We start from the raw sequence: 12,457 nt of genomic DNA, 5'->3' as shown, positions 1-12,457 counted from the left end.
GTCGCACATCCAGGAATAAATAAATGTCAACAAATTTTGTTTCTTCAAAATGATCACAATGCACTCCTTTATTTTGTGTTATTTCCCCCACCTTAACGCGTAAATTCTTTAATGTGAACTCCGTGGCAGTGGTGGCTGCCATTTCTCTCCACCCTTGGGTCTCATGGGCAGGCAAGCTGCAGGTCACGAAGGCAACTGACAAAAACACCTCTTTTAAAAGCAGAAATGGGATTGATTCCTCTGCTCTTGTTGCTTAGCAACAGAAAAGCCTGGTTGAGCAAGAATATTGACCTCTTGTTGAAAAAGTCCAATTACATTTTTCTCCCCGCATGCTGGATATCTAGAGACTTTACAATGTCATGTTCTATTGCACTTGTGTGTACAATACATTGTACATTCAATATCATAACACTAATAATATGATTGTCAGCTACCGGTGCAACCTTTTAGCAAGAAGGCCTTCTGTTTCATTGAGAATGAATGGGTTTAAAAGGTATACTGTACTCGGACTCATATTTGTCTAGTAAAATTTAGTCTATATATTCATTCTGTTACCATTAGAACCGTTTAAGACTGCGTTTCCTAAAATGAACATTTTTGCATTTCTTTTAAATGAATGAAACATCCATAATTGCAGCATACAATGGATTCATCTTTTTCCGCATGAATTTCTCATTGTTTCTATAATCCTGTATTATATGTTGATTTATTTACCTTTTAGAATTGTGCACATTATAACTGAATTCTAGGCGCAAGTCAAGCATTTGCATAGCGAAAACGTTCTGAATTTACAGTATTCATCTTTTTTACACGTTACATCATTCTAACCATATTAACAGTGTTGTGTCAGTGTTTTATATAATTTTTATACTGAAATAAATGAATCCAACGAATCATGTGTTGAATGATAGTAGTTGTGATTATTTTTTTTAAACACATTTTTGATGGATTTGAAATATTTGCTTTACTTCACGTCAACACAATGTGAACTCGATTTAAATCTTTTTTTGTTCCAGTCATTGTAATGTAGCAATGGAACTGTTTAATAAAGGGTTTGTTTTTTGGGAGAGCAAGTTAGGACTGTTTTGACGATACATTTAACTTTTGCCTTTTCTTATGTATTTTCTATAGAGCACGTCTGTTCAATTATTGCCTCCATGCTGAGAAATCTCAAGTCCCAGCAGAGAAGCAGACTCCTAAATAAGTTTACAGAGAATGACTGCGAGAAGGTCAGTACTTATTTGCATTTGTTTTCTCCTTCATGCAGTTTTTTGCAGCATTTGTAGTTAAAAATTTTTCGTGTGATGTACAAATTGAAGGCATTTGTGTGTCCTAATTCCACAAGGGAGAAATTCATGTTTGGCCAACAAAGAGTCTTGTTGGCTTGTGAAGACAATCAAAAATACATTTGAACTCCTTACTCTTAATATGATAAGATTCAGAGCTGGAACTGGGGTGTCAAGGTGGAGGGAATTATGAAAAATTTCAAATATCAGTCAGTGCCACAAAACCTTGACACTTCTGGTAGAAAGCAAAAAATAAAAAAAAAACAGGAAAAGCCTACTAGAACATCTGAGCTTTATTTGGGAGTTATCAGAGGCAGTTTACATGGTGATAAGTGTGTGTTGACTCCATTAAACATGATTTGGAATGTGATTGGCTAATTCTGAACACAGCCACATCCCCAGTTACAAGAGGGTGTGCACGCTTGTGCACCCGCATTATCTCAGTTGTTTAATTTCCTCTCTAAAAGATTTTTTATTTTTTTTTACCGTTGAGTTAAACATTATGTTATAGACCACATTAATGGTGGGAAACGTTTTGAAATTATTTATCTTCGTGTCATTTTTTTATAGCTTAAAACCCAGACATTTGAACAGGGGTGTGTAGACTTATATCGACTGCACATGCATTCAGTATTTACTCAGTTTTATATTTTACCATATTTCCCATTTTATTTTGTCTATTCTTGGCACTCGCAGCCTTTCCCCCCCCCCCCCCCCCCCCCCATCTGGCTTTTGTATGCTGCTTCTTTCCCCCCTGCCTCAATTTCTTTTTCTCGCCAGGTTGATCGACTGATGGAGTTGCATTTTAAGTACCTGGAGGCTGTTCAACAGGCTGACAAGAGGATCGAAGGGGAGAAACATGTAAGCATTTCTCCTTTCACCTTTCATCCATCCCTCCCTCCCTCCCTCCATAGGATTCTCTCTTTGCTGTCTCCCTCTGCAACTGTCTCATCATGCACCTTGTTGGAGAAAGACCTTGAAACCAGAAATATTTCACTCACACGTTTGCAGTAAAGATGGTGATGTACAGTAAACCACAATCCCTGTTTTATAAGACCGCATGGTTGATCAAAATACTGAATCTTTTGTTGTTGCTGTTCTTGAGAGTCTCACATCCAAAGCTACATAGAGGAAGCCGTCCGTTCAATAGTATGGCACAATGTAGGAAAGAAACTGCACACTTTTACAGTATGTGGCACCTATTGAGCTGTTTCCAAGCGTGTCGAGCTGTGGAAGATAAGGTGGTCAAAACTTGACAGAAAATAATAAACGAGGAAGCTGAAGCTACTGTTGCCAGACTAGAGAATAAATATACAAAACAAATGACTCGATACAGGAAATAGGCATTAAACGGAGTAAAGTGAATGAAGGTGGAGAGGGAATTTGTGTTCAAGAGTTGAAGATTAGCACGTTACGATGACAGCGAGATGAATTTGTCAGTCGGACTGAGATTGCCTTGAAAGGCCAGACGGGTTGACATTTTAGCTTCGTTCTCGTTCACTTGGTTCTCTCCCTGTGCTCCTCTATCACGCTTTTGTTACTTTCCCTGAAAATGGCAAAAGGATGATTTGTGTGTGATAAGAAACCTTGTCTGCATGTGTACTGCAATCTTTCAAGCCACACGCCCACAGTCTCCCTCCTCCATTTAATGACTCACGCACGTATGCAGCCCAACTGTGACAGAGAGACATAGCTTGAACACACCAAAAAGACAAAACATTTCTTTCAGCCGTCAGTATTTCAGAACCAAACATTGATCAGGCAGACAGAAGTATAAAAATACGCCCCTGTCATATTACAGTCAACATGGCATTTTTGTCCCTTGTGATAGCTTTTGATATGGAAGAGTAATCGTTACCTTTGCCTAGGACGTTACTTTTTCATTGGTGTTGGTTTTCGTCAACTAAAAATGTTTTTGTTTTGTTGTTTGGTCGTATATCTACAGTTGTGATGTACTCTATATCTACTCTATATTCATGCAATGGCCAGCCACTACAATAGGACCACTTTTGCACCCTTTTTTTGTGATGTCACCACAGAATAGGAGACTTGGTGGCAAAGACATTGCCTAATTACACAGGTTTATGATGGTGGTGATAGTTTGACCCTGGAGCGGGCGGTTTCCATTTCATTATTTCTTATGGGAAAAAGTTTCAAAATTCAAATATTTGATGTTGACCAGCATCGTGGAACTGAAGTCTAAGGTTCCACTGTACTAATCCCATGTTAGGAAAATGAATTACAAGTATTGAGCTCTGTTTGTGGATTAACATTTGCAGAACTAATGCTACTTTGTCATCTTACCGTAGCGCTAGAAATGTTTTCCAGATAGTGAGTGTCTGGTCTTTGCTCGTTAATTCAAGTCTGCCAGTCTTTTAGTCTGGTTGAGGAGTGTCAATCTCTGGTTGGCCAAGCAATCAGTTTAGCAATTTATTTGGATATTTGTTTTGTGCTTGTAACAGTACCTGGTACTCCAAAAAGGGCAAAACTTGCTTTCATTTGGCAATGTTAGAACATCGTTAAAATGGATTTAATGTCATTCAACAGTCATTTTAACTGACCTATTTTTGGAACCTTATTGTTTTATTTGATGTGATAGTGCATCATACTTTTCTACTTTTTAGTACGTTGACTTCAATAAGATTTTATGACTATAAAACACCTTTTCAGATAAATTATCTTGAGGCGCGTAACACATTAAGCTCCTTTCTACTGAAAAAGCTCGACTAAAATATTTTTTACAAAAAGACTAAAAGGTAAAGGAGTTGCTGACATACCTGACTTAAGAGAGGGGTTTTCCCACCGCAGGAACCTTTGCAGGAACTTCCCAAGCTACCCTGGTAGCTTGAGTTACCCTGTGACCTCACCGAAAAAATCTACCAGGGTACGGAAGGTTCCCCCTGGGGGTGGAATTAAAAAGCTCCCATTTGCAAATTTGCAATGTACAATCTGTTTTTTTGTTTTTGTCCATGCAAACACATTTGCAGATACCAAATTCTTCACACTGCTGTATCTGAAAACTGACTGAGCGCTTAGCTGTCAATGAAGTCATGTACAATATTTTTTATTTATTGAACCTTATCCAGGTAAGGTATTTATTTGAAATGCCAACCTGGCTGCTGACAGCAGAGTACAACAAACCAAAATAGAAACAAATACATATACAAACTGTACATGTAAAATATTACATCATAGCACATGGTGAATAAAAAGTCCATAAAAGGCATGTGATGTTCTCTAAAGCTGGAGGACTTGCATGAACATGAAGAAAAATGTAATTGGCTAAATGCCAAGACATGAGAATTTTTTTTTTTTTTTTTTAAATAATTAAATTTATAAATAAATGTAGAAGCCTGCAGTTGACTATAGATGTGATTTGTTCTCAAATTAGGAACCGTTTGTTGCCTGGAACTCCTGCTACCTGCTCCTGCTGGTTGGTGGAAAAGCCCCCAAGGTGTGAAAGACACCATCCCAGTTGTGTCCATTACCTCAGCTGAATCATGAGGCTTCCGCTGTTCCATTTTATCTCTCTGATGCACCTTCATTCCCGTAAGCCGCTAAACAAAATGGATTTGCGATTTTTCAGAGGATAGCAAATAAAAAGTTACTTCCAGACACCAGTTTCACCCCGAAATAAGCTGCTTATGTCCTCTTCCCCCCCCCCCCCCCCCCCCCCCATCCTGTCTACTGTACTGTTCCGTAATTTTAAACGGTAAAGCTAATTTTCCCACTTTCTGCACCTGTAAGCAATGCCGTCGTTAGGTTTTGCGACAATTAGTGTGCGATGGTCTTGAGACAGTTCTCTGCTTCTACTCCTCATGAGACGTGTCTTGACTCACACCTTGGCAATGAGACCTTTTTGTCAGCCATCAGTTAGGACTGAACCAGCTGATATTCATTTGCACTGACAAGCGGCTGGATTGCGGTTTTATTATTGCTAGATTTTAGGTGTTGTCTTGGCTTTCCATGCCTTTTTGCACCTCCCTTTTCATGTGTTCATTAGTTTTTCCCTGTGTCAGTTCACATTTTTACACACAACTTAATTTCTGATTATTTGTTCTACTATCTTTGAAACTTAGGCTGTTTCCAACATCTGGTGAAATGTTCAGGTCAATAGCACCTTTGGAAGTATATTTAGTGAGAAAAATGGTGACGTGTTAAATACTTATTTCAGCCGCTGTATTTCAATTTATGTCAACTGAAACTGGAGTTTCAAATAAAAAGTGCTTTCATGTACAAATCCCGTGAGACGGCAAGAACCGAGGCAGACTGGTAAGGAAAAAATAAGTGTCATAGTTCCTCGGCTCTACAGTATGTAGAGATGACTGCCTTTCACATTCCCGGTACCTGGGAATCGATACCGGTACTCAACGGCACCAATATTCTGTACTTTTGTGTGTTGAGGGGACGGGAGAATGTCAAATAAAATAAAACAAATATTTATTTATTCATAAAGTTAACATTTATTCTTCAAGATATACATATATATCATAGCCAGCGTGTAAGGTGCTTATAAGTTATCTTTTTACCTGTGGTAAAGTCGACCTGGGAATTTGCTTGCTTGCGACGTAGTATCAGAGAGAGAACACCAACTCATTTGTGTTGAAAGCAGTCATCTCTGTCATGCTGACATCTCCACGCCAAGTATTAATGGGGCAAGTCACAGCAGCGCACACTTCAGTCGTGGCACCGCCCCTACCGCTTTGACGAGTTTTGTCTGAAAGGCATGTGACTAAATCCCAGCTCTGCTCTTCTTGGCCTCTGATGTGAATTTACAGGGAGTACAGTGTGAAAGCAGCTCAAATGTCATGGCACAAGTGCGCACACCCAATTTGTGGATTATAATACATGTAAAGTTTCCAGTGCTGTTATTTTGTTCTTTCCGTAATGTTGATTTGTTCTGTCCACAAAGCCTCTGGAGGTTAGCTAATACCTACAATAAAATAGCATCCAGAAAATACAACTCGATGAACTCGAGGTATGTTGTTACAGTGTCTTAACTGCTTTTGTGAGGACCCAGCTACCCAGCAACATACATTTGTGCAGTATATACAGCAGCTGAAATAAGTATTTAACACGTCACCGTTTTACTCACTAAATATACTTCCAAAGGTTCTATTGACCTGAAAATTTCACTCGATGTTGGGAACAACCCAAGTAATCCATACATTCATAGAAAGTAGAACAAATAATCAGAAATTAAGTTGTGTGTAAAAATGTGAAGTGATGCAGGGAAAACGTATTGTACACATCAAGAAAGGGAGGTCCAAAGACAACAACTAAAATCCATCAATAATCAAACAGCAATCCAGCCCCTTGTCAGTGCGCATGAATATCAGCTGGCTCAGTCCAAATTGAGACCTACAAAAAGGTCTCATTGCCAAGGTGTGAGTCAAGACACATCTCATGATAGGTAAGCGCAGAGAGCTGTCTCAAGACCATTGCAAACTAATGTTTGCAAAACATTGGTTAGAGACACATATCTAAGTTTCTGAACATTCCAGAGAGCACGGTTGGGGCCATAATACGTAAGTGGAAAGCCAATCATACCACCATAAATTTGCCTCGATCAGGTCTTCCTCACAAATTTTTGACAAAGGAGTGCAAAGAATAATCAGAAGAGTTGTCCAAGAGCCAAGGACTACCTGTGGAAAGCTTCAAAAAGACCTGGAATTAGCAGGTAGTGTTGTCACAAGGAAAACTGTGAGTAATGTACTCTGCCGCCCTGACCTGTATGCACCCTCACCATGCGAAACCCCAAAGCTTGTCAAAGCTCGTTGAAAGTTTGCTGAACAACATTTGGACCAGCCAGTTAAATACTGGGAGAATATAGTCTGGTCTGATGAGAGCAAAATTGAACTGTTTGGATGCCATAATGCAGATCACGTTTGGAGGAGAAATGGCACTGCATATCACCCTGAGAACACCATACCAACAGTGAATTTCGGTGGTGGGAACACCATGAGGGTGTGGGGCTGCTTTTCAGCAAATGGTACTGGTAATCTTGACGTTATTGAAGGAAGGATGAATGGGAAAATGTACCGAGACATTCTTGACAAAAATATGCTGTCATCTACGAGGATGATGAAAGTGAAACCAGGGTGGACATTTCAGCAGGATAATGATCCAAAACATACTGCCAAGAAAACTCTCAATTGGTTTCAAAGAAGAAGACAAAAAGTTGCTAGAATGGCCCAGCCAATCACCTGGCTTGAATCCAATCGAAACTCTATGGAAAGAACTGAAACTCAAGGTCCATAAAAGAAACCTTCAAGATTGAAGACAGCTTGTGTGGAGGAATGGGCCAAAATCACACCAGATGAGTTTCTCCATACAGGTGGTGTTTTGAAGAGACTGAGGAAAAAATGGCGACGTGTTAAATACTTATTTTAGCTGCTGTATAATACTAATGTAGGTTTTCTTCTACTAGTAATTATTTGAGATAGCCGTCCCTCCCTATATCGCGATTCACTTTTTGTGGTTTCAATGCATCGCAGATTTTTTTTATTATACAGTATAGTATAGTACAGGGTGAGAGTGTCCAGTACTGTACTGTACTGCACACCTCCGGTAGAGTAAACGTTGTTAGCGAGAACGAATTGTAATCGGTAACAGGTGGTATGGATAGAGGAAGGATGGAAACAGCTGCGGGTTCTCTATCAATCGCTTTATTAAACAAATGGTAACAAAATACAGTAATTAAACGCATATTCTTAGCACACCCGCTGGTAGCCTGTACGAACATCGTCACTGTGCACCACACTGGCTCATGCTATAGACAGGACATAGCAGGTCATTCGTACATCCTCATATGTTCATTCCCACGTCACTCAATAGAGCGGACCTACCTTTTTAAAGACGTGCGCACATTCAGTCATCGCTACTACGGGTTAGAATGTGTGGATAAAAATAACACCTGCACCTCATATGCATATACTGTATTGTTTGTTTGTGATGAAGCGTATGCATGAAACAAAATAAATAAATACTTGGTCGCTACTTTGCAGATTTTGTCTACTGCGTGGGAGGTCTGGAATGTAACCCACGCAATAAATGAGTTCTTACTGTATTTGATCATATTTTTGCATTTTATTTGTACAGTGTAACCTCAGAGGCTCTTCGTTGCTGGCTTAGTTGGTTTCAATATTTGGAAATGATGGCAAGAAAATACATTTGTTCCAGAGTCAATGTGTCGCTAGCACAAAACGTTTAAAAGTACAGTTGGTTACTTTTTAACATTCTTAAGTCATAAGTATAGGCTTAAGAGTTGAGGCGCAATTATTAAAATTTGTAATTTTAATCCAAGTGTTAAAAAAAAACAGTTGCCTACTGTTATTGTAAATTGTAAAAAAAAAAAAGTCCAACTTTAATAACAAGTAATGACTTGTTAGCAGTGTATGTCCACTATAAGGGGCTGGGAAAGCTTCAAAATGTATCATAAATGTGCATGGAAACGCAGGTAAGATGATGACTTCCTTTCAAAATGGAACGTTAACTGTAAATACATTGTTTTTCAACCCGGCATGCACCTTCAATGAATATTTCTCTAGTGCTTTCACCAATTGATTGAGTCGTGTTAATGAGCTGAACTGCAAAGCCATAATTGGGTTCTGCACTGTCATCGATCTTTAAGGACAAGGCCGATTAAATCCGAGGGATGCAAATGTCACATGTGGCGCCATTAAGCTCCTCACTGGAGGCTATTTGTTTTCATCAGCAAAGCTTTGAAAAGTTGCCCTTTTTCCTAATTTACTGCGTTTGTCTTGTTAAGTCGTTTTCACAGAAAAAGCTGTTCTCTGTTGGGCTAGAAAAGATCTAGAAGTGGCTTTCTGTGCACAGCGCATATTCAGCAGCCACGGTTTTCATACAACTTTAGTAGCATTTATTTTCAATTGTAATAACAACCAAAAGCTCAGGTTTTCATTATGCGGTACCAGAAAGACAGTTTCGGTTTATTTTCACTTCTACTAAAACAGCGTTCGTGTGGCGCTCCAGTGGCTTACACACCAATTCCCCACTCCCCATCACGTCTGCTGCTTAATCTGTAATGGTGATTAATGTAGCCTGTGTGTGTATTGGCAGCGCCATGTTATTGGCATACTGACGGGATTGTTAAGATGGATATCTATGCAAGTGTGCCTATGTGGGAGTGGGAGTGGGGACTGAATGCGTGCCGGTTAGCAGTGAAATCAATTGATTAGTGTGTCTGGTCAGTGGTGAAAATGAATTTGTGGAAAAGCACTTAAATTCAGACACTGCAGGTTTTCTGTGTAACTCTTTGTTTTCGGGTGCTTTCTGGTGTTGAGAGAACAATAGAAGCCAGTGAATTGTAATTTTGTTTGCCTTGTTGGGCTCTCTGTGGATGCTGTCGTGTATTCATGCCTACTGGTTTGTCAGTGGTTGCCAATAGGAAAAAACAAATTACGATACTCATCTCGTGTAGGGATTTTTTTAGATTGGACCTGTACATTCCTAGTACCCTATTGAATGATTTTTATGTGTTTGTTGAGAAAAGCATGTGTAGCGGTCAGAACAAAATGTTTGGCCAGAGACAAAAAAAATACATGTAAATCCCTTACGTTATTTATTGGCGCACCATTCATATGGCTGCAAACTGAAAAGCAACACAAAAAAACAAATCCAGATTTTCTTATTTTTGTATTATTTTTATTTTTTTGATAATCCCATCACAGCAGGCCAGCCTATTACTAAGCGATGCAAGTACAAGTCCAATGCCTGCCCTATACTTGAATCTTAATCATCGTGAATAAACAAGTTTATTTTTGCGACTGCTACATTAAAGTATGACTATCCACACGCTGGGACATAAATATTGCAAGATGTTATTTTCCACTTTTTCCTTATTTTAGCAATGAATAATGTATGACACTTGGACAGATTTAGGTCTCATGCAGCAGGTGGGTTTCTACAAAGGTACACTTCATGCAGTTGTTTGAGGTTTTTCTGATTGTAGTTTATCAGGACATGCAAGATCAGTTTGAAAGGTAAATTCAATTGTTGTTGGGAAAGTGACGCGCTCGTGTGTGTGTGTGTGTGTGTGGACATATAGGAGATGGTTCGCCGCGGCGAAATCCTCGATGACAACATGGAGGATGAGTTTTATCTCCGTCGACTGGATGCTGGTCTATTTGTTCTTCAGTCCATCTGCTACATAATGGTGGAGATCAGCAACTCAGGATTATCACAGGTACAATAATCCTCAAAAAGGCTTGTTGTGTTTCCCCATCTAAAAAGATAACATTTTTTGGCTATTTAGACCTCCACAGAGTGACTCGCTAACATGGACTTAGTATAAGTGTCAGTTTCATTTCACTGAATATTATGTACTATGACGATGTAAACACCAAAACTTCCAAATGAAACATCAGACTCTCTTCTTTCATCATCAAAAAACAAAAAAAACAAAGTTTCTCTATTTTATACCGTTCTTTAGTAATCAGCAGTCAAATATAGGGTACTTTCAGCCAAATCTGTTTCTTGCAGAAAAAAAAACTGAGAAAACAGACTTTTTGTGTAAGCTGACACATGACTTTGACGCCAATATTTTTTTTTCTTTTGTGAAAATCTCCAACATCTGAACAGAAAACAACACTGAGGAAGTACTTTTGACAGAAAAAATATTAATTTACATGCGTGAACAAATCGGGCTCCCACACTTTTCTACCGTTTGCTCAATAGTCCAGGTTTTTATTACCTTGCGCATAAAATCTTGCAAAGTTTTTTATTTTATCTTATTTTATTCTTCTGTTGGCACTGAATGGGATCTTCTGTGGTTGTCGTTCTCCTTGAAACAAGTCACTACTTCTGCTCGAAGCGCAACCTGTGCAGTTTAGAAATATAACTATTACTATAAAAATACATTGTTGAAATAGCTGTCGTGGGACGTGGAGGGAAAAAAAAGCTTTCAATTACCTTTTTGTCTGCACTGCGTACTAGAATGGTAGTCAAACGTCTGCTGGATGCATAACCTGTAAGTTTAAAAAAAAATACATACGATTAAGAGAGAATACTTTTTATCGATGACGTGTTTTGCAAGGGTAAAAAAAACATGACTTCATCGCAATCCTAAAAGACACACGGGTGTTGAATTCCTGTAAGATGGACGAAATGGAAAATTCGAATCAGTACTGGCAATAGATGTTAGATTGTAATGTGACTAAATTATGTTTTACGTAACAAGGATGGAAGGAGTGTGTTTGCTTCAAACGAGTTACCTTGGTCTTTGTCGGAGAAAGCTCGGGATGACGCTCGGCCGGCTATCCAAATGGGAGTTCACTATCTTAACGATTCCGGATCCCATTCATTCAAATCCTGGTCGGCAGACGATCAGCCAGCAAGTGGCCGAGAGCATCTCGCCATATGTACGGGCCGGCAATGTGCGTGATTGCTTGGTTCCAACGCGCATGATCTAAGGCGTCATCCCTGTCGGTCACAGGAATATTTTTCTTTCCTTGGCGCAATAAATTTCTAGTACCGAAAGCTTTTTTTTTTTTAAATATTTTTATTTTTTATTTTGTCTTCTCTCTTTTCCACCATTATGTTTGTCTCTTCTCATGGTCTGTCACACCCCGCCGGCCCGCCGCCCCCACCTTCTTCTTCATGATCTTCAATCTGAGGAAGGGACGTTCATCTCAAGGCATTGTTGCCCTCTACAGGGTGCCAATCCTCATTGCAGTTATCCAGAAGCTTGGCGATCACGCATAAACTGCACAGACCCTCCCCCACCCATCCCCGTTAAAATACGTCATTGACGTCTTTAGACGGCATTGGCAAGGAATAGATGGATTCTTAATGACGTCTTTGGACGGCATTGGCAGGGATTGAGTTAAATGCTTTGAAATGACTGTAACGCATTTAGGAGTATAAATGGTGGTTACGGAATGTTTGATTGGCATCTCTCCCCTGCGGGCGTCCCCGGAACTCAAGGTTTGAGAACCCCTAATGTAGCAGATTGCCAAACACTACCCGTGTCGACAACTTCACTGAACATTCGTCAGGTTCCAATCATCAGAAGCCAATGCCTGCTAACGTGTATTCTACGACGGCTCTTCGCACAACCGAGTTGCAATTTTAGGGGTGGAGAAACTCTGTATGGGGACGATATTTGTGTGTTTATTGTGATGTCTCGATTTGGCAAAATTCCGAACTGC

General features: G+C 39.5%; 1 protein-coding gene across 1 annotated transcript in view; it reads left to right on the top strand.

The window, feature by feature from the left end:
- Positions 1-12,457, top strand: part of ctnnbl1 (catenin, beta like 1) — a 38,533-nt gene that overhangs the window by 22,373 nt on the left and 3,703 nt on the right. Inside the window, exons 12-14 of the mRNA XM_061768102.1 lie at positions 1,132-1,229; positions 2,067-2,147; positions 10,357-10,494. Of these exons, the coding sequence (XP_061624086.1) occupies positions 1,132-1,229; positions 2,067-2,147; positions 10,357-10,494 (317 nt within the window). The remainder of the gene's footprint in view (positions 1-1,131; positions 1,230-2,066; positions 2,148-10,356; positions 10,495-12,457) is intronic.

Source organism: Phyllopteryx taeniolatus, chromosome 1, assembly GCF_024500385.1.
Source record: "Phyllopteryx taeniolatus isolate TA_2022b chromosome 1, UOR_Ptae_1.2, whole genome shotgun sequence".
NCBI lineage: Eukaryota > Metazoa > Chordata > Actinopteri > Syngnathiformes > Syngnathidae > Phyllopteryx > Phyllopteryx taeniolatus.
Note: the sequence above shows the minus strand (reverse complement) of the source record. Positions and strands in the feature narration are given on the sequence as shown.